The 25213-nt window shown below is 40.6% G+C and overlaps 1 protein-coding gene across 2 annotated transcripts in view; it reads right to left on the reverse strand.

The window, feature by feature from the left end:
* SPTLC1 (serine palmitoyltransferase long chain base subunit 1) overlaps positions 1–25213 on the reverse strand; it is a 91982-nt gene that overhangs the window by 52667 nt on the left and 14102 nt on the right. For both annotated transcript variants that reach the window (XM_053662635.1, XM_053662636.1), the window contains exons 4-6: positions 22124–22217; positions 21527–21599; positions 11617–11749 (exon numbers count right to left, since the gene is read on the reverse strand). In XM_053662635.1, coding sequence (XP_053518610.1) covers positions 11617–11749; positions 21527–21599; positions 22124–22217 — 300 coding nt within the window. The remainder of the gene's footprint in view (positions 1–11616; positions 11750–21526; positions 21600–22123; positions 22218–25213) is intronic.

Here is a 25213-nt window from a genome sequence, read left to right on the forward strand (position 1 = left end):
ATACCAACAGTGAATCAGTAGAAGTAGAAATAAAGAAAAAAATCCCATTCGATATAGCAAAAAGAAAAATAAAATATCTGGGAATAAACCTAACCAAGGAGGTAAAAAACCTGTATGCAGAAAACTACACAGCCCTGAAGAACGAAATCAAGGAAGACACAAACAAATGGAAACATATACCTTGTTCATGGATTGGAAGAATTAACATCAACAAAATGTCCATACTACCCAAAGCAATATACACATTCAATGCAATACCTATTAAAGTACCAATGGCATATTTCACAGACATAGAACAAACACTTCGAAAATTTATATGGAACCATAAAAGACCCCGAATAGCAGCTGCACTTTTGAGAAAGAACAAAGTAGGAGGGATCACAATACCTGATATCAAACTGTATTACAAGGCCACTGTAATCAAAACAGCCTGGTATTGGCACAGAAACAGGCACATAGACCAATGGAACAGAACAGAGAGCCCAGAAATCAACCCAACTCTCTACAGTCAATTAATATTCAACAAAGGGGGCAGTAACATAAAATGGAGTAAAGATAGCCTCTTCAGCAAATGGTGTTGGGAGAACTGGACAGCTACGTGCAAAAAAATGAAACTTGAGCACAGACTTACACCACACACCAAAATAAATTCAAGGTGGATAAAAGACTTAAATGTAAGTTGTGCACCATTAAAGTCCTAGAGGAGAACATTGGCAAGAAAATCTCAGATATTTCACACAGCAACTTTTTTACTGATATGTCCCTTAGAGCAAGGAATGTAAAGGAAAGAATAAACAAATGGGATCTCATCAAAATAAAAAGCTTCTGCGTGGCTAAAGAAAACAGTATTAAAGTAGCAAGACAACCAACTGTATGGGAAAACATATTTGCCAATGATACCTCAGACAAAGGTTTAATCTCCAAAATATACAAAGAACTTACACGACTCCACTCTAAGAAGACAACTAACCCAATTAAAAAATGGGAAGAGGACTTGAACAGACACTTCTCTAAAGAGGACATACAGAATATCCAGAGACACATGAAGAGATGCTCAATATAATTAGCTATCAGAGAGATGCAAATTAAAACCACAATGAGATACCACTTTACACCAGTCAGGATGGCTATCATAAACAAAGCAACAAACAACAAATGTTGGAGAGGTTGTGGGGAAAAGGTGTCCTTAGTTCACTGTTGGTGGGATTGCAGACTGGTACAACCATTATGGAAAACAGTATGGAATTTTCTCAGAAAAATAAAAATCAACCTGCCTTTTGACCCAGCAATTCCACTGCTGGGATTACATCCTAAGAATCCTAAAACATCAGTATCAAAGAACCTATGCACCACAATGTTCATAGCAGCACAATTTACACTAGCCAAGAATTGGAAGCAACCTAGGTGCCCATCAGTAAATGAATGGATCAAAAAATGTGGTACATATACAGAATGGAATTCTATGCTGCAGAGAGAAAGAAGGAGCTACTACCTTTTGCAACAACATGGATGGAACTGGAAAGCATTATGCTGAGTGAAATAGGCCAGGTGCTGAAAGACAAATACCATATGATCTCACCTTTAACAGGAAGCTAAACAACAAAGCAAACAAGCAAGCAGAAAAAAAAACCAAAACAAATACACTAAAATAGAGAACAAGGGGATAGTGACCAGAGAGGAGAAGGAAGGGAAGTTAAGGGGAAAAAGGGGCAGGGATTTGGAGGAACAAATAGGAAGGACACAGGGACGAGAACTAAGGGGGGTGGAAATGGGAGGGAGGTGGGGAGCAAGGGGCGGGGGAGGCTGGGATGGGAAAAATAGACAAAAAACTGTACTTGAAACATAACTAAATTAAATTTAAAAAAATGGAATAAGGCATTTAAATAGGAAAACATATTCACCAATGATAGATTTGATTAGAAGTCCAAAACATATAAAGTACGTATTATAATTCAACATCAACAAAATAAACAATCAAATTAAAAAATGGGCAAAGGATGTGAATAGAAACTTCTCTAGAGAGGACATACAGGTGGCCAATAAACATATGAAAAGATGTTCAACATTACCAGTCATCAGAGAAATGCAAATAAAACCACAATGAGATATTACCTCATGTATGTCAAATTGGCTAGCATCAATAAATCAATAAACAAGTGGTGGCGGGGACTTGGACAAAAGGGAACGCTTGTGCATTCTCGGTGGGAATTTAGTCTATTGCTTTTTGACCCAGCAATTCAATTTCGGGAAATATTTTTGAAGAATCCCAAAACACCCCTATGTGTCACTGTAGCATTCTTTACAACAGCCAAAATCTGGAAACTGCCTAACTCCCCATTAGTAGATAAGTGGATAAAAAAGCTGTGGCACATTTGGACAATGGAATACTACTTGGCTGTATAAAAAGAAAATCTTACCTTTTGCAACACCATGGATGGACCTGGAGAATATTATGCTAAGTGAAATAAGCCAGTCAAGGGAAGACAAATACCATGTGATCTCATTTATATGTTGAATTTAATAAACAAAATAACTTAACAAATTAGAAACAGAAGCATAGATACATAGAAGAGACTAGACTCACAGCTGTTGGGAGGGGAGTTGGGGGCTGGGTAAAAAAAAGGTGAAGGGATTAAGCAAAATATATATACATACATATACACATATATATGTATAAGTATATTATGTTAAAAAGCCCTGGCTAGGTGGCTCACTTGGTTGGAGCATTGTCTCATGCACCAAAATGTGGTAGGTTCAATTCCTGGTCAGGGCATATACCTAGGCTGCAGGTTTGATTCCTGGGTGGGGAGCATATGAGAGACAATTAATCAATGTTTCTCTTTCACATTGATGTTTCTTTCTCTCTCTCTCTCAAATTAATAAAAACATTCTCAGGTGACAGTTAAAAAAATTAAATTAAATTGAAAAACCCACAGAGACAAAGACAACATTATGGTGATAACCTGAGGAAAACAAAGGTGGAGGGGGAAGTGGAAGGGGCAAAGAGGGGATAAATCAGGATGGAAAGAGACTTCTTAGTTTGGGTAATGGGTTCATAATGCAGTATGCAGATGTTTTGTTGAGTTGTACACGTGAAACCTGTATGGTTTTGTTAACCAATATCATGCCAATAAACTCAATTTTTAAAAATGGGCAAAGGACATACACATACTTCTCCAAAGAGGACATACAGATGGCCAACAGACATGAAAAGATGCTCATCAGAGAAATGCAAACTAAAACCACAGTGAGGTATCATCTCACACCTGCCAGAATGGCCATCAAGAGTAAACCAACAAACAAGTGTTAATAAGGATGTGGAGAAAAGGGAACCCTAGTGCACTGTTGGTTAGGAATGAAGACTGGTGCAGCCACTGTGAAAAACAGTATGGAGATTTCTCAAAAAGTCAAAAATAAAACTGCTTTAGGATGCAGTGATTCCACTTCTAGGTACATATATGAAGAAACTAAAAAGACTAATTTGAAAGAACATATGCATCACTGTGTTCATTGCAAAGTTATTTACAATAGTCAACATAGAGAAGCAACCCAAGTGTCCATCAATAGAGAAGTGGATAAAAAGCTGTGGTACATATGCACAATGGAATATTACTTAGCCATAAAAAGAATGAAATCTTATCACTTGCAATAGCATGGATAAACCTAAAGGGAATTATGCTAAGTAAAATAAGTCATTCAAAGAAAGACAACAACCTATGATTTCACTTATACAGGGGTGGGCATAAGTAGGCTTACAGTTGTAATATAACAAATAATAAATGTGTCTTGTGTACCCAAACTGTAAACCTACCTTTGCCCACCCCTGTACGTGGTATCTAAAGAACAAAAGTTAATTAAGAGTTATGGGATGTAAAGTACAGCACAGAAAAGTAGTCAATAATACCATAATAGCAATGTATAGCACCAGGTGGGTACTAGAAATAGCAAGGTGAACACTTTGTAAAGTATATGGTTTCTTTTTTTAAATTTTAATTAATTTTATTTAGTTATTTTTCAAGTACAGTTTTTTGTCTATTTCTCCCATCCCAGCCTCCCCCGCCCCTTGCTCCCCACCTCCCTCCCATTTCCACCCCCCTTAGTTCTCGTCCCTGTGTCCTTCCTATTTGTTTCTCCAAAAGTATATGGTTTCTAACCACTATGTTATACATTTGAAACTAAACCAAAATAATTTTGAATGTAAAATTTAAAAAAACCAAAAAAACAAAACCCCAGAAACCATGCAAAATTCTGCAATTTATATTTTTAATTAGGATCATACTGTATTTTGAGTTTTTATTTAAAAAATTTTATTTTTCTCCCTGCTGTTTCAAAGACTAGTAACATACTTACCCTAAAGTAAAACTATTTAAAAGTTTCAATGAGCGATTATGAGCAATGTCAAAGCACATCTAAAAAATCAGAAAGCCCCAGGAAACAATCAGAAGATACAAAGAACCCTATGAAGATATTAGACTTGAAAAACAAAATAACCTTAAAAAAAAAGTTTGGTGGATATGAGCTCAGCTGCAGAATGGAAAAGAGAAGAGAGAATCAGTGTACTAAGAGACTGTAATACTAGAAATTATTCAATGTAAACCACAGAGATCAAATTGACTAGAAACAAGAACCCCTGAGACTTAAAGGTAGGGCTAAAAAGGTACTCAAAGAAATAATGACTGAAAATATCCCAAATTTTACAAGTGGCTTAACCCTGAAGATTAAAGAAGCTGAGCAAAATTCATACACATAAACCTAGTCAAATAAATGTCAAGACAATTTGAGTCAAACTTTTGAAAATGACAAAAAAGAATCTTGAAACCAGCCCAAGAAAAATAACACCTTAAATAGAAGAGAAAAACAATGAGTGACAGTGGATATCTCATCAGAAACCATGGAGACCAGAAAAAAGCATAATTTATTTTAAATGGTGAAACAAATCAAAAAGAGGTCAATCAAACCCTACAACTACCAAAAATATCCCTTAGGAATGAGGAGAAAACCAAGACATGCTTGGTTGAAGTGGGTCACTTGGCTGGCAAAGTGACCAGAGAACATATTTTAAGATAGACCACATCATGACTCACAAAACAAACTGCAACAAATTTAAAATCTCAAAACACTTGGAAACTAAACAATGTACTTCTATATAACTAATCCAGGGGTCAAAGGGAAGGTTGAAGGGAAATAGATAACAATGAAAATAAACACATCAAAATTTGTGGGATACAACTAAAGCAATGTTGAGAGGGAAATACATAGCACTCATGCATTAGAAAAGTGGAAAAGTCTCAAATCAATAATTTATGTTTACACCTCAAGAACCTAGAAAAAAAGCAAAATAAACCAGTAACAAGAAGGCAGGAAATAACACAAAAAATAAACAGAACTGAAAACAAAAACAGAATGAAAAAAGAAACAATAAAACAGCTGTCTCCATGCAAAGATCAATAAAATTGACAAACCCTTATAGCAAGACTGACGAAAAGGACAGCAAACATGCAGACAGGGTTATCACTTCAGGCTTTGCAGACATTAGAAGGATAATGCTACACATAAAATTCTGACAACTTAAGACAAGTTCCTTGAAAAATACATACTATCTAAACTCACCCAGTATGACATAAATAATATGAATAGCCTCATAAGTACTAAGGAAATTGAATTTATAATTAAAACACTTCCATCTCTAGGTTCAGTTGGTTTTACAGAACTCTACCAGACATTTAAAGGATTAACAATTTTATACAATTTCCCCAGAAAATAGAAGAGAAAGGAATACTTTCCAATTGATTTTATGAAGTATTATTCTGATGCCGAGACCAAAGTCCAAAGAAAGTAAACATTATTAACCATCAGGGAAATGTAAATTAAAACCACATTAAGATATCTCTACATATGTATCAGAATAGCTAAAATAAAGATACTGATAATACCAAATGCTCCTGAGGATGTAGACAAACTAGATTACTTATTCACTGTTGATGCCAATAAAGAATGGTACAGCCACTCTGAAAAATAGTTTGGCAATTTCTTAAAACATTAAATATACAGTATCATATGATGCAGCAACTGCACTCCTTGGCATTTTTCCCAGAGAAATGAGAACTTATGTTCACAGAAAAACCTGTATGTGAATGTTTATTTGTAATAGCTCTAAACCAGAAATAACTCAGATGCCCTGAAGAGATGAATGGTTCAAGAAATTGTCGTGCAGCCACACCATGGAATTATGACTGTGCCCTCCAGAGAATGAACCCTTGATCCACACAAGAACTTGAAGAAATCTCCAGAGATTGAAGAAACCAATCCCAAAATGTTTCCTACTGCATGACTGCACTTATACAACAAAATTGAAATGACAGAATTATAGAAATGGAGAACACATTGGTGGTTTGCCAGGGATCAAAAAGTCAGAAAAAGCATAGGTACTTGCCTCCTCTCAATACTATAACAGAATTACAACTAAACTACAAGACAAACATTCAGAACCACCTGAAATCTGGCTGAAAAAAGGTCCTAAAAATAGAGAACTAAAGAAGAAGCCACAGTGAAATTTGTAGAAGGGGCAGAGATGCAGAGGGCTGATCCCACACCCACATGGTAGTGGATGAATTTGGGAGGGATATCTCAGCTCTGGAGGTCCCCCCGAAGAGCAAAGGGTCCCAACTCCACACCTGGTTCCCCAGCTTTCATTTCCAGTGCCAAGAAGATATGTCACTGTAACTTCTGGCTACAAAAACGGTGGGGATTGAGACTAAGGGAGACAGAGGCTTCTGGAGTCCCAGGCAGTTCCTCTTAAAGGGACCACACACAGATTCACTTGGATTCCAGTGCTGGGGCAGCAGCTCAAAAGGCACCAGGGATACATGGGTAGGAACTGAAGTATTTGGCATCAGGGCAAGAGCTGGAAGACAACTTTCTCGCTGACAGAAGGGCTAGCAGAGGACACTGTTACTTTGATGAACCCTCTCCACACAGCCAGTGGCAAGTGCCACATCCGAGTTTCCATCAACCTGGCTCATACTGTTTGCCCTGGCCAGGTGACTCCCCAAGGCCCTGCCCTACCCAACTTTCAAGCCACCCCCCAAGCTGTTACCAGTCGCTTTTCCACAGAATGGCCTATTTTGGCTTATCCTTCAGATTTTCCTAAAATCTTTCAAATAAGCAGCATATGGCCTCAGAATGCCCTTGTATATCTCACTAAGTAGCCCCAGGCCCAGCACTGATTATCAGCTGGCCTTGTATCACAGCATGGTCTCGCCTGGGCACCTCCTAGTCCAGCACAAGTAGTAGCCATGAGTGCTTTGTAGCTCATGCCAGGTGGCCCTGAGCAGAACACAGGTGGTAACTGACTTTGGTCTGCACCTTTCAGCAGGCCCCAGAGCCAGCACACTGAGCAGACAGCTTTGCACCATGTGGAAGCACTACCATTTAACCACCTCCACAAGAGACACACTCAAGGGGGGGACTCAATGGGCATCAGAGCCCTGCTGAAGTTAAGTCCTGCTCTATGGTGTTGGCCCTACACTGCTGATCCTCCATGGTGGTTGAGGGTCACAGACAGTCTGTGCAGCTAATTGGCCTTGTGGTAAATCCCTCCCACTGAAGTGCCAACAGCAATCAAAGCTCAACTATAAGAGGAGGGTATACATAGTCCACATGGTGGGGGGGGGGTGGCACACATGAAGTGTTCAGCTTGGGTGATCAGTGAGGCTGTGCCACTGGACCCTACAGGACACCTACCAACCACACTAGGCCACTCTACCAAGCCAGGGAATCATAGCAGCTCTACCTAATACAAAGAAACAAACACAGGGAGGCTGCCAAAATGTGGAGACAAAGAAACATGTCCTAAATGAAAGAACAGACCAAAACTACAGAAAAAACAACTAAACAAAATGGAGACAAACAATCCAGTAGATGCGTAGCTCAAAACAACGGTTATAAGGATGCTCAACTTAGTAAGAACTTCAATAGTATAATACAGGTCCAGTCAGAAATGAAGGATATACCAACTGCAATGAAGAATAATTTACAGGGAATCAATAGTAGAGTAAATGAAGCTGAGAATCAAAACAACAATTTGGAATATAAGCAAGCAAAAAACACCCAATAAGAACAACAAAAAGAAAAAAGAATCCCCCCAAATGAGGGTAGTGTAAGGAGTCTCTGGGACAACTTCAACTATACCAACATTTGAATCACAGGCATGCTAGAAGGAGAAAAAAGCAAGAAATCAAAAACCTATCTGGAAAAATGACAGAAAGCTTCCTCAACATGCTGAAAAAATAGGTATAGAAGTCCAGGAAGCTCAAAAACCCCCAAAGATGATGAACCCAAAGAAGCCCACACTAAGACACATCATAATCAGAATGCAGTAAGTTAAAAACAAAGAATCTTAAAAGCATCAAGTGGAAAACAGTTACCTACAAGGGAGTTCCCATAAGGCTTCTAGCTAATTTCTTAGCAGAAACTTTGTAGGCCAGAGGGATTTGCAAGAAATATTCGAAGGGATGAAAACCAAGGACCTACAACCAAGATTACTCTACCCAGCAAAGCTATCATTTAGAATCAAAGCACAAATAAAGAGCTTCCCCGACAAGAAAAAGCTAAAGGAGTTCACCAGTAGTGTATGAATGTCACAGGGCCTTCTTTAAGAATAACAAAAATAAAAGATAAAAGGAAAAATGGCTCACAGACATGGACAACAGTGTGGAGATTGTTGGGGGGAGAGGACTATAAGGGGGATAAATGACAATGAAAAACTGCAATAAAAATGAAAAAATACTAATACACATCTATCAAAAATTGAATTGAGGGACTTCCGCCAAGATGGAGGCATAGGTGGAGACACCGTGCTTTCTCACACAACCAAGTTTAGAGACAACAAAATATTAGCAATAGAAAACACAGCCAGAACACAGAAAATTGAAATTTTCAGAAGTCCGATAACAAATTCTTCAGCCTGACTGGTAAGAGGGGAGAAGCCAGCAGCTGGAGGAGTAGGGTTGCAAAGGGCCGACCCAGTGAGCAACCTAGTGAGTGCGACCCAATGAGTCACGGGCGGATACAACGAGGGTGAAGGGCAGTGGGTTGACTGTGGTGGCGCATTCCTGCGCAAATAGACTGGCGAGGGAGTGGGCAGTGAGACGGGTCCCAGCGACGGGAGGCAGCAGAGACAGCCGCCATTTCCCGGCTCTGACCCCGCCCCCATATACCATGTCACAACCCAGCGACCTGATAGACCCTACCCTGGTGAACACCTCAGGCTTCGCTCCTCACCCAGTGGTGGGAAGCAGGTAAGGGGGATGCCATTTCCCCACTCTGACCCCACCACCACATACAGCGTCATAACACAGTGACCCCGCCCCTAAGGCTCCACTCCTCATACTTAATGGGCGCAAACAGACCAAAAATGGCTTAAGAAGATCTCAAAGTCCTAGAGCCCATAAATCTAAGTGACAAAGAAATAGCAAAACTTTCAGATGCACAGTTCAAAACACTGGTGATCAGGATGCTCACAGAACTGGTTGATTTTAGTCACAAATTAGAGGAACATATGAAGGCTAAACTAATTTAAATGAATGGCAATGCACAGGAAACCAATAGTAATGGAAAGGAAACAGGGACTCAAATCAAAAGAGTGGACCAGAAGGAGGATAAAAATGACCAACCAGAAAAGAATGAAGAAACAAGAATTCAAAAAAATAAGGAGAGACTTAGGAACCTCCAGGACATCTTTAAACGCTCCAACATCCAAATTATAGGGGTACCAGAAGGGGGAAAGGAACAGCCACCAGTGGAAAACTTATTTGAACAAATAATAAAGGAGAATTTCTCCAGTCTGGCAAAGGCAACAGACTTCTAGGAAATCCAGGAAGCTCAGAGAGTCCCAAAGAAGATGGACCCAAGAAGGAACACACCAAGGCACATCATCATTACATTAGCCAAGATTAAAATGAAAGAGAGAATCCTAGAAGCAGCAAGAGATAAGGGGACAGTCACCTACAAAGGAGTTCCCATCAGACTGTCAGCTATTTCTCAAAAGAGACTTTACAGGCAAGAAGGGGCTGGAAAGAGGTATTCCAAGTCATGAAATCCAAAGACCTACAACCAAGATTGCTCTATCCGGCAAAGCTTTCATTTAGAATGGAAGGATAGATAAGGTGCTTCTCAGATAAGATCAAATTCAAGAAGTTCATCATCACCAAGCCCTTATTATATGAAATGTTAAAGGGACTTATCTAAGAAAAAGAAGATAAAAAATATGAACAGTGAAAGGACAGCAAACGCACAATTAATTGAGCAAACGCACAATTGGTATTAACTAAACTGGTATTTACTGAGCACTATTAAAAGGCAAATGCTATTGTAGGCAATGAACTACTATAAACTGTTGACAGTGTTATAAAAGAGGATTCCAGTGAGTCAAAGGCAAGATCGGCAAAGAGCCAAGGGTGTGTAGGTGCATGTGCATGTGTACACGAGGAAGGCCTGAAGAGCAGATTGACAGGCAGTTGGTGCCCATGTGGTCTTGGATTCGTAAGGCACCAGACTTCTCATTCTGTAAGACCTTCTACACAAGTAGCCGGGGGTCTTGACCTAGTTTAAGAGGTTGGGAAGACTTTCCTAGAGGTTGGTATTGCATGCAGTGTGAGCATGTACTAAGCAGGAGATGATATGAGAAACAATATTCTTAGCACATGCAAAAACTCTGTGGTAAGAAGAAAACTAGTATATAAGGCAGGTGATGCTACGGTACGATGACCTGAGGGGAAATGGTATGAAATGAGCCTGAAGAGTAGTCTAGAACTCGAAAGATCAAAATAAAAAGTTGGATATTATTTTAGGAACAATGGCAGCTCTTAAAACAGTGTGACACAATCGGATTTGTATTTTTTAAAGATTATCCTGGCTATGGTGATAAAAAAAGAGGAAGCAAAAGTAAATTTGTTTTTTAAAATTAAACAAGTCATTTAACAGACCACTCAAAAGATGACAGAGGCTTGAGCTAGAGGCAGGTGCTTCTGACAAGTACAAGCACCTGCCTGGGCTATCCTGGTCCATGAACTGCTTCTCTCTGCTCTTCTTCTCCTTATAAATGGCAACCCATCCAGTGCACACATGCCTGAGTGTGTGGATTTGCTCATGGGAAGTGAAGGAATTCCTCAACTCATGGCTTTTATGTTTTGAACATGCCATAAAGCAAGACCAGCAGAGACTAGGAATTGGGGTGGGGGTGCTGATAAGTGGAGTAATTTTGCTAGGCAGTATGAGTGGGTTGTGACCACATACTCACCACAATACCACAATGTCACAGAGTTGCATATGGAAGGCAGATGGCTGGCCTCACCCTGTACAGGTTTGGCTTCTCAACATCAATAAATAAAATCATAATGAAAGATAATGAAGTACCAACACCTTATGTACTCATCTTTCTAATGATAGTCTCAGATATTCTATAGAATTACTTGACTGGGGAGATATATATTTCTTTACAAACAAAATATCAATTATTATTTTACACAGATAACCTCTAAGAAAGGAATTCTTTAGGACGGTCAATATTATTTCCAAAGGAATTATGACTAGAAATGTTAGGTAAAGGCTACTTACACAAATACAATGTCCCCTCTCTTAGAGTAAGCAGGAATAGCACTGGCTATGGTAGCAAATCCGTACGAATAGATAATGGCTTCTTCTGTCTTCATAAATTTTGCTAGACGATCTTCCAAATCCAAGTGCACATCTATTTCAATAATAAAAAATTAAATGGTTAAACTGTTATATAACTTTTCTAACTAAAGAATAAAAATAAAGTTTAGTTATTAATACTGTCACCTTATGGACAAACTAATTGTTTTTAAGTTATAAATTACATCAGATCTATTAAGATAATTCTGAGCTAATATTACTTCTAAAATCTATGAAGTGAATCAGCTACTCATCAGCTCTAATTTGAGGTTTTGCTTTCATAACTCTAGCTTAAAAATTCAAGACCCAGTGACTTTACCAGTTTAATGTCCCTCAACCAAGGGCAACAGTACTTTACTAATGAACAATATTAATTATTAATGACTTTTTGCATTTCAGTAGAAGGTACCAGATCAGGCACCAAGATAACTGTCAACCAGCTCTAAAATGGAAAAAACAAGAAAAGCAGTTCATTTAAAAAATAAAAAACCCATACCCTTCATCCAGACAGTGACTTTGAACAGTGGTGCTCACTCCTCTGCAGCTGGTGTCAATACCTAGTTGTAGCACTTGCCGTCACTCTGCAGGACTGAGTTTCTGCCTCAATCCCTTTTCAAGTGTACTGGGGAATTGAAATTAAAAGTACCAAGAGAAATATGGTCCTTTTATAGTGACAACCTAGGAGGAATATGGACGTAATAATGGAAACAAACTGAAATTATTAAACTGTTTTTTCTCTCTCATATCATGCTTCCTTAGAGCCTTTCACCTTCTCAGGCTGAGTCATGAGGCTTTACACCCTGGGATAGAAGAACTAGCAATGTGTAGAATAAACAGCACACAGACTGGGTTTGAACCTGAAAACTCCAAAGTGGTTTTAAAATATGCATTATTCATGAAAGAAAAAAATGTTAACTTCCTTTAGCTCTTATAACTATGGCAGGACCCAAGCCTAGAGAACTGAATAACAGTTTTACCACATGCCTTATGCAAGGAGAATTCAGAAGATGGTAAGATGACTTGGAGCTTCATTGGAAAAGAGAGGTCAGAGGTGGTGAAGGCAGACTTTGAGACCCTGGAAGAGGGAATTATAACATAGCCATTCAGGGGTACTCAGAAGTCCCAGCAGCAGCAGGGACCTAAACAGTCCCCAATGAGAGATAGTGAGGAGGGTTGATAAGCTGGTACAGGCCTCTAGGCCAGATGCTGAGGCTCTGTGGGTGGGAACATCATTCTAGGACACCAGTGAACTTTACCACCTTTAGCATCAGCCTTCCCACCAGGGACCACTGGCATCTCACTCCAGAGACTAGGGAGGCGTAGGAGACCATTCTGCATGGCGTGGGCCTAGCTTCCACTCAGATACAGGACCCATGCCCATGGAGAGGTTCTCCCATGGGGAGTCAGGCCTGCTATAAGCCTAGGCCTCTTTGAGTCTTGCTTTTGGTAAAAACTCTCTCACCCCAATTTGCAGCAAACATTTACTGCAAAGTAACTTCCTAAAATCCATGCTAAACCTTCTAAGGACAAGCTTAACCAGTTCAACCATTTTTGCCCGTTTCATTTGCAAATATCCCTCTTCTGTGATATGATTAGCAGTATCTGCTCCTTTGCTGTCTATGAAAGGTAACCACCTAAAGCGAACCTGTGCATAGTAAATGAGGACCATCCTGTAATGTGCCGAGAAACCCAATAAAGGCCAGTCACGGCAAGGACCGCAGCTTTTGCACCCCTTGAGAGAAAAAGCCATGCTGTCCCTTTTCCTCCACCGGACCGGTAGTCCGTGTGAATGTGTCATTTCATCCATAAGGACACGAACACTGGGGGCCGGCATCCGCATCAGGGAGGAGGCGGATCCCTGCACTTCCCCACTCCAGGGGAACAGGTATGCCACCTCCTCCTCGGAGGCCTTCTTGGTGAAAAGGGAAAAAGAGACAATACCTGAAGAACTGAGATACACAAAAGATGACTTAACCCAGCTGAGTACAAAGCTCCACTCTGAATGGAGTAGGTATTTCCACTTTAAGTGGAAAGATTAACTGTCAAGGTCAAGGGGTTTACCACCTTCAAGGGAGGGACAAGTAAGGGCAGTTCAGCTACAAAATAAAGGAACAACTTACTGAGCACATATGAATAAAGCATCTAAAATCTGGGAACACATTCTGATTTATGAGGCAAGTGTGATGCTTTTTAATTATGAAAATTGTAACTTCACAAAGGCCTACATTTAAAAAGTAGTCAAATGAGGGGAATCCAACAATTTTCTCAGTTAATTAATTTACTAATCAAACATTTAGTGAATACAGCATAAAGACAGATACTCTGATATGCATTGGATCAGGGTTTCTACTACAGCTAAGTGAGCCATCTGCAGCTGTCATCAGAGAACTCTGGGACAGAAGGTTAAGTTATGCCTTCAACCAACTTGTCTTAAACACTTGGGTCTCTTCTGTACTCAGAAATACAGTATATCCAAAGTGATTTCTGACTAAAGACAAAGAACTCTAAACCGCAACCAAAGGTGGTGGTGGAAACCAGAAAGACATAGATGGTCTAAACTAAACTTCAATTGGATGGCAAGAGAGATACAGAAAGCAATTAGAAAATTCAGAAGCAGCCCTGGCCAGTAGTTCAGTTGGTTAGAGTGTTGTCCTGATATGCCAAGTTTGTGGATTTGATTTCCAGTCAGGGCACATACAAGAAGCAACTAATCAAGGCAAAAGTAAGTGGAGCAATAAATTAATGTTTCTCTCTCTCTAATACTCTTTCTCTTTTCCCTTCTCTCTAAAATCAATAAATAAAAACAAAATTAAAAAATAAGGATGGATCATGACTGGTTTCTCAAATACAGTTGGAAAGAAAAGATCAAGAGTGGAGCCACAGAAATGGAGATCACTTGGAAGGGTAGCAAGAGGGGAGTGGGAGGAGGAGGGGGTAGGGAAGGTACAGAGAATAAGGAGCATAGATGGTGGGGGAAAAATAGGGGGAGGGCAAGAGTAGTGTGGGAAATGTAGAAGGTAAAGAACTTATCACACGTGGACATGAACTAAAGAAGGGGAATGTGGGGGAGAAGGGGTGTGCAGGGTGGAGGGGAATGAAGCGGGAAAATGAAACAACTATAATGGCATAATCAATAAAATATATTTAACAAAAAGAAAAACATTACATATTACACCAAGCTTTGGGTTTAGTATCTTGTCACAAAAAAAATGCATATTATTCAGAATCTTCTGCCAGATGATGTTGGGAACCACCCTGTCTGGTTTCAGGAGCTGTAAACACACTGACAGGTGAAAAGGCCCCACACTTAGGGGACCTTGGGACCTTAAGCAGCTAAGGAGACAAAACTTATCCTCCCAGCAGGAGAGCAGCCCCTGCTGCCTTTACTTCATTCACCCTGCTTGGTCCCTGAAGGATGGCTGGATAGTCAGTGATGGGTAAGATTCCTCAAAGAAGGAACAACCCAAGACAGGCACAGTTGTGAAGGGGCCATCAGGGAAGGACTTATGGGATTATGGAGGAGGAACAAAAGACCCTCACCCCTTGGCTTTATCATACCTCGAGTCCTCATTCTGTCCATACAAAGTCTCCTAATCTCTTGTCCCCCTTGCTTCCCTTGCTTGATTCAAGCCTGAAACAATGGCAAAGGGCTGTGCAGCCCTGTGTCAGAACTGGCAGTCCCCAGTGGTTTCTTAGGTGATCAGGTCTAACAAAGAATGCATTAAATCCTGTGACACCTGCTTTGGCTAAGAATGTCCTTAATTTAAATGTTAGTGTCCAAGCACAAAATAAGTTTGTTTCCCAAGGTTTTACAGCTGACTGGCATCACCCCGTCTACCAGACCCTGACCCAAAGGACCCACGTCATCCCAGAAATGTTGTCTGTAAACCATACCTCCTTTCTTTGATATGCATCCCTATGCAAGCTAAACTCAGTAAAAGTCCACTGAGAGAGAGACTTGACACCTTTGTCCTCTGAGAGACTGGTCAGCCTTTCCTCCCCAAGCAGACCATGTCTTAGTAGACTTATTCTCATCTGTGGCAGCTGGGAGAATTCTGCGCGACGAAGCTCCCCCAGAAGATGACACAGTCTGTTTGAAGCTTCAGCTACACTTAGGATAAAGACGACTCTGTGACAGAGGAGTTGATACACAATGTGTTCAGTATGCTCGTACTGCCACTGATGGCACGTTCACACACACCTGAAAAATCAAATCCAATTTAAAACACTCACTCCAACAACAAGGTAAAGACCATGTGTGTGGTATGCTACCAGTTTTGCAAAAATGGGGGGAAATATATGTGTATGGAAGTGGTTTATGAATATTAAAAAACAGTCACAGTCTCTGGAAGAAGTGATAAGGAACTACTGATAGAAGGTGTCTTTCGGGGGGAGGTGGGATGGCAATGGGAAAGGGAAGACTTTTCACTTTCTATGTCTAGAAGTCTACTGAAGTGCATACCATGGACTGAATTATTCGGCCAAGAGAATTAATTTAAAAGCCATTCATCTAAAGACCGCCTGTTTAGAAGCACATAACATCCTACTATGCACATTAAATTTTAGGTGATCCAAATGGCAAGGTGACTGGGTTGTTATAACAATATATTTCTATAGCTTTGGTAAAACTGGTCTTGAGGATTTAAAACATTTGTTTTTCCTGACTTGATTTAGCACCTCAGCTTAACTCCCAAGCAGGGGCCAAGGCCACACATGAAAATAAAATCCACTAGACAGAGAGGCTTTTAGGAAAGCAACTGCTCTACCCCAATAGGTAGCTCATGGAAACAAAGTCTTGTTGATCAGATTACAACAAACAACCCCATGAAAAATGCCTTTCCAGTTTTCTAATACTTACCAAGGACACCATTCCCAACCCAACCAATCAGAACCAAGCAAACAACCCATGTTTACAGTAGGCTTAGATCAAGGAGGGAGTCTGACTGGAGCTCACTTAACGGTTTGATCCTGCCATTAACACTGAAGTCAGCAATGGTCAAGATGGCAGAGTAGACAAACCTCCTCCCACTACCACATCAAAATTATGACTAAACTGCAGAACATCCATCATTGAGAACTGCCTGAAGACTAGGTGAACAGAAGTCCTGTAACTATGAAATATACAGAGGAAGCCATGTTGAGAATGGCAGGAGAGGCAGAGATCAAAACAAGCCAGTCCCATACCCTTCCATGGTGGATAAAAACGAGGACAGATATCTCAGCTGCAGAGATCCCCACTGAGGAGTGCAAGGCCCCAGCCCAACGCCAGGCTACCCATCTCAGGATTCCAGTGCTGGAAAGAGAAGTCCCCATAACTTCTGGCTGCGAAAACCAGTGAAGACTGTGGCTGAGATAAAGGGCTTCTGGAGTCTCAGGCATTCCTCTTCAAGAGCCAGAGCATGGACATACTCTGATGGACTCTCTCTGAGCTCCAGCTCAAAAAGCGCCAGGGAGGAATTGAATTGTCTAGCTTTGGGTGAGGGAAGGAGGGGAAGCTTTTTCCCACACACAAGTGCTGGCAGAGGCCATTGTTCCTTTGCTGAACCCTCTCCCCACAGAGCCAGCAGGTACCATATCTGAGGCTCCATCAACTGGCTAACACTGTAATTCCCTGAGATCCCACCCCACCAAATTTGCTGTCCACCCAAGTTGCTTCTAGTGGCCTTTCCATACAAATGGAAGGTCTTGGCTCATGCTAGGGACTTTCCTAAAATCTCTTGAGAGTTTATGAATGCCTAACAAGCAGCATCTGGGCTCGGTGACTCCCATACCTCTTGCTAAGCAGCTCTAAGTCAGGCGTTAACTGCAGCCAGCCTCATTTAGAAGTTTACAGTCTTCCAGCTGCCTCCAAGCCCAGCATTAGTGGCAACCATCTGCAGACCAGTTTGTAGCCTTTGTCTGGTGGCCCACAGCAGGGCACGGGCAGTGACTGACCTTGCCATGCACCAGAGTGCTTTCCAAGAGGTTCCATAACCAACACACAAGGTGGACAGCTTCAGACCGCACCACAGCACTGCCCCACCACCACCACAAACAGCACACAAAAAGGGCAAACTTGGCAGGCACCAGAGCTCTGCAAAAGCAAATCCTGCAGTGTAGGGTCAGCCCTTGCAAAACGGCTCCTTCACTGGAGTCAAGCCATTCCTCACAGGCAATCAATCAGCCTGAGGGTCAATCCTTCCAGCTGACCTGATAACAAAAATCAAAGCTCAACTACAACAGGAGGTCACACAGATCCCATGCAAGAGGCAAACCAGGAGCACCTGGCTCAGGTTACCAAGAAGATAGAACTACTGAGCCCCACAGGACACCTACTACATAATGCCATTACCAAGACCAAGACACATAGAGACAAACACAGAAAGGCAGCCAAAATGAGCAGACAAAGAAACATTACCCAAGAAAAAGAAAAGAACAGAATTCCGGAATAAGAACTAAACATAATGGAGACAATTTACCAGACGCAGAGTTCAATACAATGGTTATAAAAGATGCTCAGTGAACTGCTTGAGAACTTTAACCAAAAGACAGAAACCATAGAAATGGAGGGTGAAAATATAGAAAACAACCCATCAAAAATGAAGACCACAATAATTGAAATGCAGAACACATAAGAGAAAATCAAGAGAGATTGGATGGAGCAGAGAAGCAAATCAGCAATCTGTAGGAGAAAGTAGCACAAAACACCCAATCAAAATAGCAGAAAGAAAAAAGAATCCCCCCATAAAAAAAATGAGAATAGTTTAAGGGGCCTCTGGGACAGCATCAAGCATACCAACATTCACATCATAGGAGTATGAGAAGAAGAAGAGAGACAACAAGAGACTTAAAACCAATTTGAAGAAATAATGATGGAAAACTGCTCTAACCTGGTGAAGGAGACAGACATACAAGTCCAGGAAATACAGAGTCCCAAACAAGATGAACCCAAAGAAGCCCACACTAAGACACAGCATAATTAAAATGCCAAAGAGAGAATCTTAAAAGCAGCAAGAGAAAAGCACCTGCTTAACCTACAAAGAAAGCTCCCATAAGACTGTCACTGATTTTTCAATGGAAACTTTGCAGGCAGAGGGGATTGACATGAAATACTCAAAGCGATGAAAAGCAAAAACCCATAATCAAGATTACCCTACCCAGCAAGGCTGTCTTTTAGAATCAAAGGACAGATAAAGAGCTCCCCAGAGAAAAAATAAGCTAAATGAGTTATCACCACCACACCATTATTACAAGAAATGATAAAGAGATAAGAAGAAAAAGAGGAGAAGAGAAAAAGGAGGAGGAGGAGAAGGAAAGGAAGGAGAATAAGAAAACAAAGAAGAAGAGAAAGGTAGGAGGAAGAGGAAGAAGAGGAAAAAGGAAAATATAATAAAGTGGCAATAATTCATACACATCAATAATTACTCTAAATGTAAGTAGATTAAATGTACCAATCAAATGACTTAGGGTGGCTGAATAGACTTAAAAAAGACATTTACATCTGATGTCTGCAAGAGACCAACTTCAGATTGAAAGGCACACAGATTGAATATAAAGGAATGGAAAAACATATTTAATGCAACTGAAAATGTGAACAAAAAGTTGGGCTCTCAATGCTTGTACCAGACAAAAATAGACTTTATTTTATTCTACTTTAATTTTTTTTTTAGTCCTCACCCAAAGATGTATTTGTAGAGAGAGAGAGAGGGAGGGAGGAAGAGAGAGAAACATCAATGTGTGAGAGAAACATCCATCAGTTGCCTTCTGTAAGTGCCTAGACTGGGGACTGAGAACCCACAACGTAGGTATTTGCACTAACTGGGAATCGAAACTGTGATATTTCAGTGTATGAGATGACTCTCAAACCAACTGAGCCACACCAGACATGGCCAGAAAAAATACACTTTAATACAAAGGCTATAACAAAGGACAGAGAAGGACCCAATAATTCTTCTTCTGGGTATTTATCCAACCAAACCAAAAAACACAAATTCAAAGACATATACATCTCTATGCTCTTGGCAGCATTATTTGCAATAGCCAAGATATGGAGGCAACCTCAGTGCCCATCGATAGACAAACGGCTAAAGAAGAAGTGGTACTTACATGCAATAGAATGTAACTTAACCATAAAAAAAGAATGAATCTTGCCATTTGCACAGCCCGAACGGACTTAAGAGTATATAAAGCTAAGTGAAGTAAGTCAGATAAAAAAAAGCAAATATCATATTTCACTTATACATGAAATGTAAAAACAAAACAAAATAAATGAGCAAATAAAACAAAAGGAAACTCATAGATATAGAGAACAAACTGATGGTTGCCAGATGGAAGGAGGTTTGGGGGAAATGGGTGAAAAAGGTGAAGGGATTAGGAACTATAAATTGGCAGGGACGTAAAGTACAGAATAGGGAATACAGTCAATAATATTATAATAAGTATGTATGGAGTCAGATGAGCACTAGACTTATCAGGGTGATCCTAGGTTATACAAACCAATGTTGTAAACCTAAAACTAGTATGATAATTGTATGACAACTATAAATGAAAAATTTAAAAAAATACTTAAGAAAAGAATTATTCAAGGAAAAAAAATAAGACCACGAGTCAGCACACTAGGTTTCTAGTTTTAGGGTTGAAGTCAATGAGCTGTGTGACTGTGAGGAAGTCACATAACTTCTCTGGTCTTTCTATTCACCTTATGAATACTTGGGATGCTGGAGCACAAGATTTTTTAAATCCTTTCCAGCTGTAGGACTCTTTAAACACTAACCCTCGTCACCTGTTTCCAATATAAACAATTTAAGTGCTAAACATGCTAAGGAATAAAGATGTTCTGTTAAATAAAAACGTCTCAACTGAAAGAGGAAAAAACAAAACAAAACAAAGACAGAAAAAAATAAAACCATGCAAAGGCCCAGAAGTGGGAATGAGGGCAGAAGAGATTTTCCTAGCTCTACTTTCCCCACACTCTGACATTTTGTAAGCCAGAATGTTATTTCCAGGAATATATTCAGTGGAACAACCATTTAACATTTCAAAAAATTTCAGAAGAAAAAACCACCAATATACATTCAATAAATATAACCAGAAAACGCCACGGTTCTCTTTGAAAAGTCTCAGTTTGAAATCACACACAGTCATCCTAATATTTGGTTAGCCTTTCCCAGAGTCACCCACACTCGAAACAATGACCCTTCATCTTCATTCCAAAAGGAAAAGAGCTATAGAGTCTATCACGATCAGGTGAGCTGAGCTACAGGTCACCATCTGTTCTTGCCTTTCTCCCTGTAAAGTGCTAGCTATCCAGCTAGAGCTACTTCCCTGTCCCCTTTGCAGTGAGGCAGGACCGGGGTTATGGTCTCACCAAGGAAATGCGGACAAAGTGATGTGCAGCACTACCCAGCCACCTAAAAGTGTACTGCTGCCCTGCACTCCCCTAAATTTGCCACCTGAATGCATGCAGACAAGGACGGTACTCTCCACACTGGAGAAACAAACAGGAGATCCTGGTTCTTGCACAACTTTGAAGAGCTGAGCCACCCACGCAGGACCCTTCCCTTTACAACTGTCTCCTCACATCACTGCCTCTAGGGGGAGGCAGTGGAACAGCCCCTCAGGCTTTGAACTAAGACCTCCTCTACACAGGTAATGTAACTATGGGTCTTCTCTGCAAATGACAGCCAATGCCCCCTCACACATTCCAAACACACAATGTTCTAGAAAGTAAGGTAAGCAATAGCACCAGCTTCATGCTACAACTAATTAAGGATATCATTTCCAAGGAATTTGGAAGTCCAATAGCATCTTAATTCTTGAAATCAGTAGTCTGAGAAATGCAACAGAAACGTACCAAATGTGCCATAAAATCCTCTAGGTCCGCATGTCCCCACACCATACTTCTTTAGAGATGCCAAAGCTGCTGCCTTTCAGGAAGAAAAGAAGGCAGGAGTTAAAAACTGTCAATTCCTATTCTTTAGCCCACGTAACTCCTCCCTCCATTTTCTTTCCTTTCTTAGAACTATGACATCCTAACAACAGAATATAAAGAAAAGACTGACACAGAGATTTAGGGATATAACTTAAAACATGGAGATGTTCTACTAACTCAATTATCAATCCTGGTTAATGTAATGCTTTTACACTTTTTGGCATTTGTGGACATAAGTCTGTTCTCAAAAATATTTATTGGCCAACAATCCCAACAGGAAATAAAGCAATTTCCCACACACATCTCTGATGGTCACCAGGTCTGGCTCCTACAACACACTAAGCCACAGCAGACACTCCTGCCACCCTTCGTGGAAATCCAGGTCACAGCTCTTCCAGAAAGGAGTAATGACAGACACTCGCAGAGCCCTTTCTCATGTTCTGCATTTGTCTTTGATTTTATGCCTAGTTTCCTAAGTCAGTCATACTATCTTTCCACTTCAGCATAGATGCTACTTACCTTGACCCTAGGGTTATCCAGCAAACCAAGAAAATTAAATGAGGCAAAGTTGATACATTCTTTCCCATTCACCACGATGTTGTGACTTGGAGGGCTGGGGAAAAGAGATGAGAATGGTTTACTTCAGCTGACATTTATGTTTCAGCATACATGCTAACCACATTACCCCCTGGCAGCAGACAGGTCAGGTGAAGTGTGGTTATTCTGCCCTATTTGCATATACTGATCTCCTAACTTTTACTTTTTATTTTTAAAAAGTAAAATCAGACAAGTAAAAGTAAAAGTAAAATCACGGCATATTAAAAATCAAATACTCAGCCAGTAATTTTATTCCTAATAGGCTACCCTGTACACTTAAATTAAGAAGTAGGTTAGAATTCCAAAATGGATAGAGGGCAAGTCTTTGTTTTGATTTTAAAATTCACTTAAGAAAGAATAGCTAAATAAAGTACCTCAGAAAAACTCTGGGGTAAGATAACTATGGAGAAAATACAAAAAGACCAAGATCAAAGGCAGGAGTAGGCAGAGCAAGTTACAATCTTACAGTGTTGTGGTTTAAAAAGAAATGTTATCTGTAGGGAGCCACTAAAAGAATAAGGGGACATGTACTCAATTGCTAAAGTTAATGGTAAAATACTATTCACCAGAAATTCCTCCCTGTACCCCCATTTTTTTTACAGGAAATAGAGTGGCCAACTCCACAGGCGTGTGCACCCGAGTATGGCTGGGACAGGAGGTGGCATCCCGACAGACAGCCCATATCCTTGGCTGACAAACACCAGCTATGGCCATGCTTCAGAAACACAGGGCCAAGCTACAGGTCACGGGCAATGACAGCGTTGTAAGACCAGTTGACTCTGACACAACCAGGCTCTTTTAACTAAAGGCAACCATAAGAATAGGATGGACTGAGCTTACCAGGAAGCACAGCCCAGTGTAAGGAAAAGGACTGTGCCTGCAACTTATTCTGGTTACACATGTGCACTGGTCTGGAAGCTGGACTGTTCTTGGAAATGCACTGTGACCAGAAAAGACTGAGGAACTGCTCTCATCAATATGTTTAAAAAGAACTGGTTTTCTATGAGGAAAAAAAAAGATGCTGGAAAACCAGAGAAGGAAATGAATGACAAGTTCAAGTAAAGTCAGAAAAGCAGATTCAAAATTCACAGATGGCAAGATGACTCAGTGAAAAGAACATGGGTTGTAGAATCAGTCAGACATCCCATTGGCCTTGAGGCTACTGATGGCTTCCGAAACTTGTGTATGTTACCTGAGCTTTGTGAGCTTCAGTTTCCTCACCTATAAAGTGGGAAGAGAACTTTTTCTCAAGGTAACTGTCATTATAAATGGGCCTGGCCCAAAGAGAGGCTCTCTAAATAGTTTCTTCCTTCTTCCCTATGGCTTCAAGGGCTTCTTCTCTTTTCACCTACTGTGATTCATCCTTCTCAGGGCTTCTTAAAGTTTCCCCAGTCCTCTCTGGTGTGGAGGTTCTGGCACTCACAAAAAGATTAAGAAGCAAAACACCTGCCCCAGCCGGCATCCTGCACCGGCCGGTATATCTCAGTGGATTGGGCGCAGGCTGCAAACCATCCAAAGGGTTGCCGGCTCAAGTCCCGGTCAGGACACAGGCCTGGGTTGTGGGCCAGGTCCCCAGTAAGGGGTGAGTGAGAGGCAACCACACATTGATGTTTCTCTCCCTCTCTTTCTCCTTCCCTTCTCCTCTAAAAATAAATAATAAAATCTTTTTTTAAAAAAGAAACAAAACACCTATATAGACAAACCTGTAGTAATGGTTGCTGCTGTGCAAGTTGAGGCCATTCACCAAAAACTGCAACACAGAGAGAAGTCAAACTATTGTGAATACGCACACCCAGAAGTCCCTGACCACAGTCAAGAGGCAGCACGTCACGGGGATGCCGATGCCGGGATCTGATTTTTGCCCAGCACTTGGGACAAGGAAGAAAAACAGTTTCCAGTGAGATATGGAAGGCTCAGACCTGCGCTCCACGTGGGTATGTACCTAACACAGCCTGGAGCATAATACCCTTCAAGGTCACCTTGCACCAGCAGACAAAACCAATCCAGAAACACACCTCCACAATCAAGGACTCAGAGAATGGGAAGGAGCAAAAATATTGTAAAACGCTTCCCAACCAAAACAACAACCTCATTCATTAGTGACAGACAGAAATTACATGGATGAATAAAGCTTCCCAAATGGCTATGTGACTTAGACAGAATGGTGCTTTACCAGAAAGAAACAAATATTATGACCCCATTAATATCGTTTGGTGCTGGTATGAGAATAGACAAGTAGACCAAAGAAAGAATCTAGAACTCAAGACAATGGTGTATATACATAAGGAACTGGCAGATAATAGCATCTGTCCCACAAACGGCTAAGTTGTACACAGATATTTCTCGATGGAGAAAAATAAAGTTGCATAACCACAAACAAAGATAAATTCCAGGCATGTTACAAACCCAAAAGATATTTTGGAAAAGGCAATAAAACAAAATGTAGAAAAAATGTTTTTGTGACCTTGGGAGTAGGAAATGTTCTCTTAAACAAGTCTGGAAACACACAAACCATGAGGCCAACATGAATGAATGTGATCATGTCAAAATTAAAAATTTTGGTTTAATGAAGACACCAAAGACACTGTAAACAGATGGGTAATAAAGAGATTGTATTGTATTTCACCGAATCTAAGAAAGCACCAACTGTATTATTACCTACCATTAAGGAAGAAAACACTATCGCCTAAAAGGTCACAATGTTTTCCTGTCATCTAGAATTTCATAGATTATATTGAATGAAAAGACCAGCTGGGCATTCTTAGAGAGAGGTTTTTGTTATAATCTTTTGTACTTATAAAGAGAACAATACAAAGCAATTAAATCAGCCAAGACATTCCTAACCTCTTTACCCACGTTCCAACAGTGTGCTCTCCTTTGCTAAGTCACAGACACCACAGACAGTCACACAACGGTCTGCTCCCTGCCACCTAACACCCAGGCCTGGCTCAGCAGGATGCTCCCCTGCTGGCTCTGAGATTACCTGACAAGGCGGTGTCACCCATTCTCTAC

The sequence above is a fragment of the Artibeus jamaicensis genome, unplaced genomic scaffold, assembly GCF_021234435.1.
Source record: "Artibeus jamaicensis isolate MK-2021 breed Jamaican fruit bat unplaced genomic scaffold, CSHL_Jam_final contig_264, whole genome shotgun sequence".
Classification (NCBI taxonomy): Eukaryota; Metazoa; Chordata; class Mammalia; order Chiroptera; family Phyllostomidae; genus Artibeus; species Artibeus jamaicensis.